The sequence below is a fragment of the Octopus bimaculoides genome, chromosome 3, assembly GCF_001194135.2.
Source record: "Octopus bimaculoides isolate UCB-OBI-ISO-001 chromosome 3, ASM119413v2, whole genome shotgun sequence".
NCBI lineage: Eukaryota > Metazoa > Mollusca > Cephalopoda > Octopoda > Octopodidae > Octopus > Octopus bimaculoides.
In genome coordinates this window covers 25,051,468-25,053,314 of record NC_068983.1, presented here as the reverse complement: position 1 = coordinate 25,053,314, position 1,847 = coordinate 25,051,468, and the positions used below count along the sequence as shown (strand labels likewise).

At 34.7% G+C, this 1,847-nt stretch overlaps 1 protein-coding gene across 1 annotated transcript in view; it reads right to left on the bottom strand.

Annotated features, from left to right (window-relative positions):
* The window catches only part of LOC106870461 (protein inturned), a 99,839-nt gene that overhangs the window by 50,188 nt on the left and 47,804 nt on the right, over window positions 1–1,847 (bottom strand). Inside the window, exon 8 of the mRNA XM_052966717.1 lies at window positions 679–841. Coding sequence (XP_052822677.1) covers window positions 679–841 — 163 coding nt within the window. The remainder of the gene's footprint in view (window positions 1–678; window positions 842–1,847) is intronic.

Below are 1,847 nucleotides of genomic sequence, written 5' to 3'. Positions count from 1 at the left end.
TGTGTGTGTGTGTGTGTGTGTGTGTAATAGGTACATTGATAGATACATACATATATATGAGCGTGTCTGTATATAAATGTATTCACATAAATCATTGCATAATACTGACAGACGCACGTATATTTATAAACACGACTGACTTATAATCGTCTCTAAAAAATTTTATTCGAAATGCACAATTTTGTTTACATAATGTTTAAAAAAAACATTATGTAATGGAATGAAAGTTAGAATGACATGGCTGGGAAGATACCGTTTTAAATATATAGCTGCAAAGTAATATTTCATAATCACAGGTTCAAAATATAAAGAAAGAGTGAGGTGAGTGTTTGTGTAGTGCGCGTGCATGCAACTGTTTATATACTGTGAACAGGAAACATCACAACACCTGGAACCTTTTTTACGTACGTACAGGCTCCAGGAGTAGCGATGTCTGGTATTTTCATCAATACAATATTAATCTGCAATAGCGACTCTTCAGGCTGGTTGTCATTGCTTATTGGAATAATTTTTTGTTCCATCAGCCATCGCTAAGCTTGAAACTTTTAATTGTATGTAAATATATTCACTTTACTGAAGTATTGAAGTTTTTTTTTTTTTTAACGTTTTCCTTTGTTTTCACGTGTTGATACCACAACAGTATATATAAGAAATATATAAAGAATTACTGCTACCAACCTTTATTTCTTCTTCTAAGAACAACCAACGGGCTTCAAAGCAACCATTTGTAATTGAAGTCATAGTAATAGTTGATTTTCCATGAAGAATCGGTGCCAAACCGTAGAAGAGAAGTGCTAGAATCTGGTTTAACTGTAGATGAAGTTGAGGGTCTTTGAAAGGTCTGAAATCATATATTAGCAGCTTGTGAATATTTTATTACGGTAGAGGCATAAGATGAAGCGTTAGTGGATGGAAGTAGTATATAATTTTTGTGTTAAGATTTTTTATGCTGATTATGCCGATCGCTTGTTCGTTGTAGTATTTCTCTTCTGGGCTTTTAGAAGCGAATTGGTAGAGTCAAACAAAATACAATGTTTTGTGGTATTTATTCTGGCAACATGCAATCTTAGTTCAAATATCGCAAAGGTCTATTTTGTCTTCTGGTGTTGAAAATTGAGGAGGCGATGGACTGGTGAAAACTTTAGGGCAGCGAAAGAATGTGTTGTGGGATTTCCGGCCTCTTTCATTCTGAATTCAAATCACGCTGTGGCCTTTTTTTTTATCTCCTGGCTTAACACCAATGATCTAACTCATGGGGTAGTTTAGATGGATCTATTTTGCTGCAAATATTCGAACCAGCTTCCTGACGTACGTATGTCTTTCTTCTCCCCTCCTACCAATCTCAGAGAGCCTGTAAAATGCTTTTGAGCGCTACCCTTGATTTCCATGTTTCCATAGTTGAACAAAGGAAATATCACTCCAGCACTGGGTCTCTCTGTGTAGCGTTCAGCCAATACGGGAAATCAATTTTGATTTATAGCTTTAACACAATAGAATTACTAGATTGTTATAGTTTTTTCCTATCCTTGGAAAACTGCATCTATATGTAACACTTCATAACAAACTACTTCATATTTTTCTGATTCTATTAATTCTTTCGTCCACTGACCTAAAGCATTCATCAATAAGATTAAACCAGGACAAGAGCAATATGAGAAGAGTATTTATTTAAATGACTCTAAGTTTTCCTTTAAAATATATATATTAGGACGACACAGCCCAACTTTGTAAAGCACAGGCTAGCTAATACAGAGCCGAATACACTATCTCATTTCCATTTGCACCTGAATAATTTGGATTATACAAATTTTATATGTGTTTTGATGTGTGTGGCGGGATATGTATAT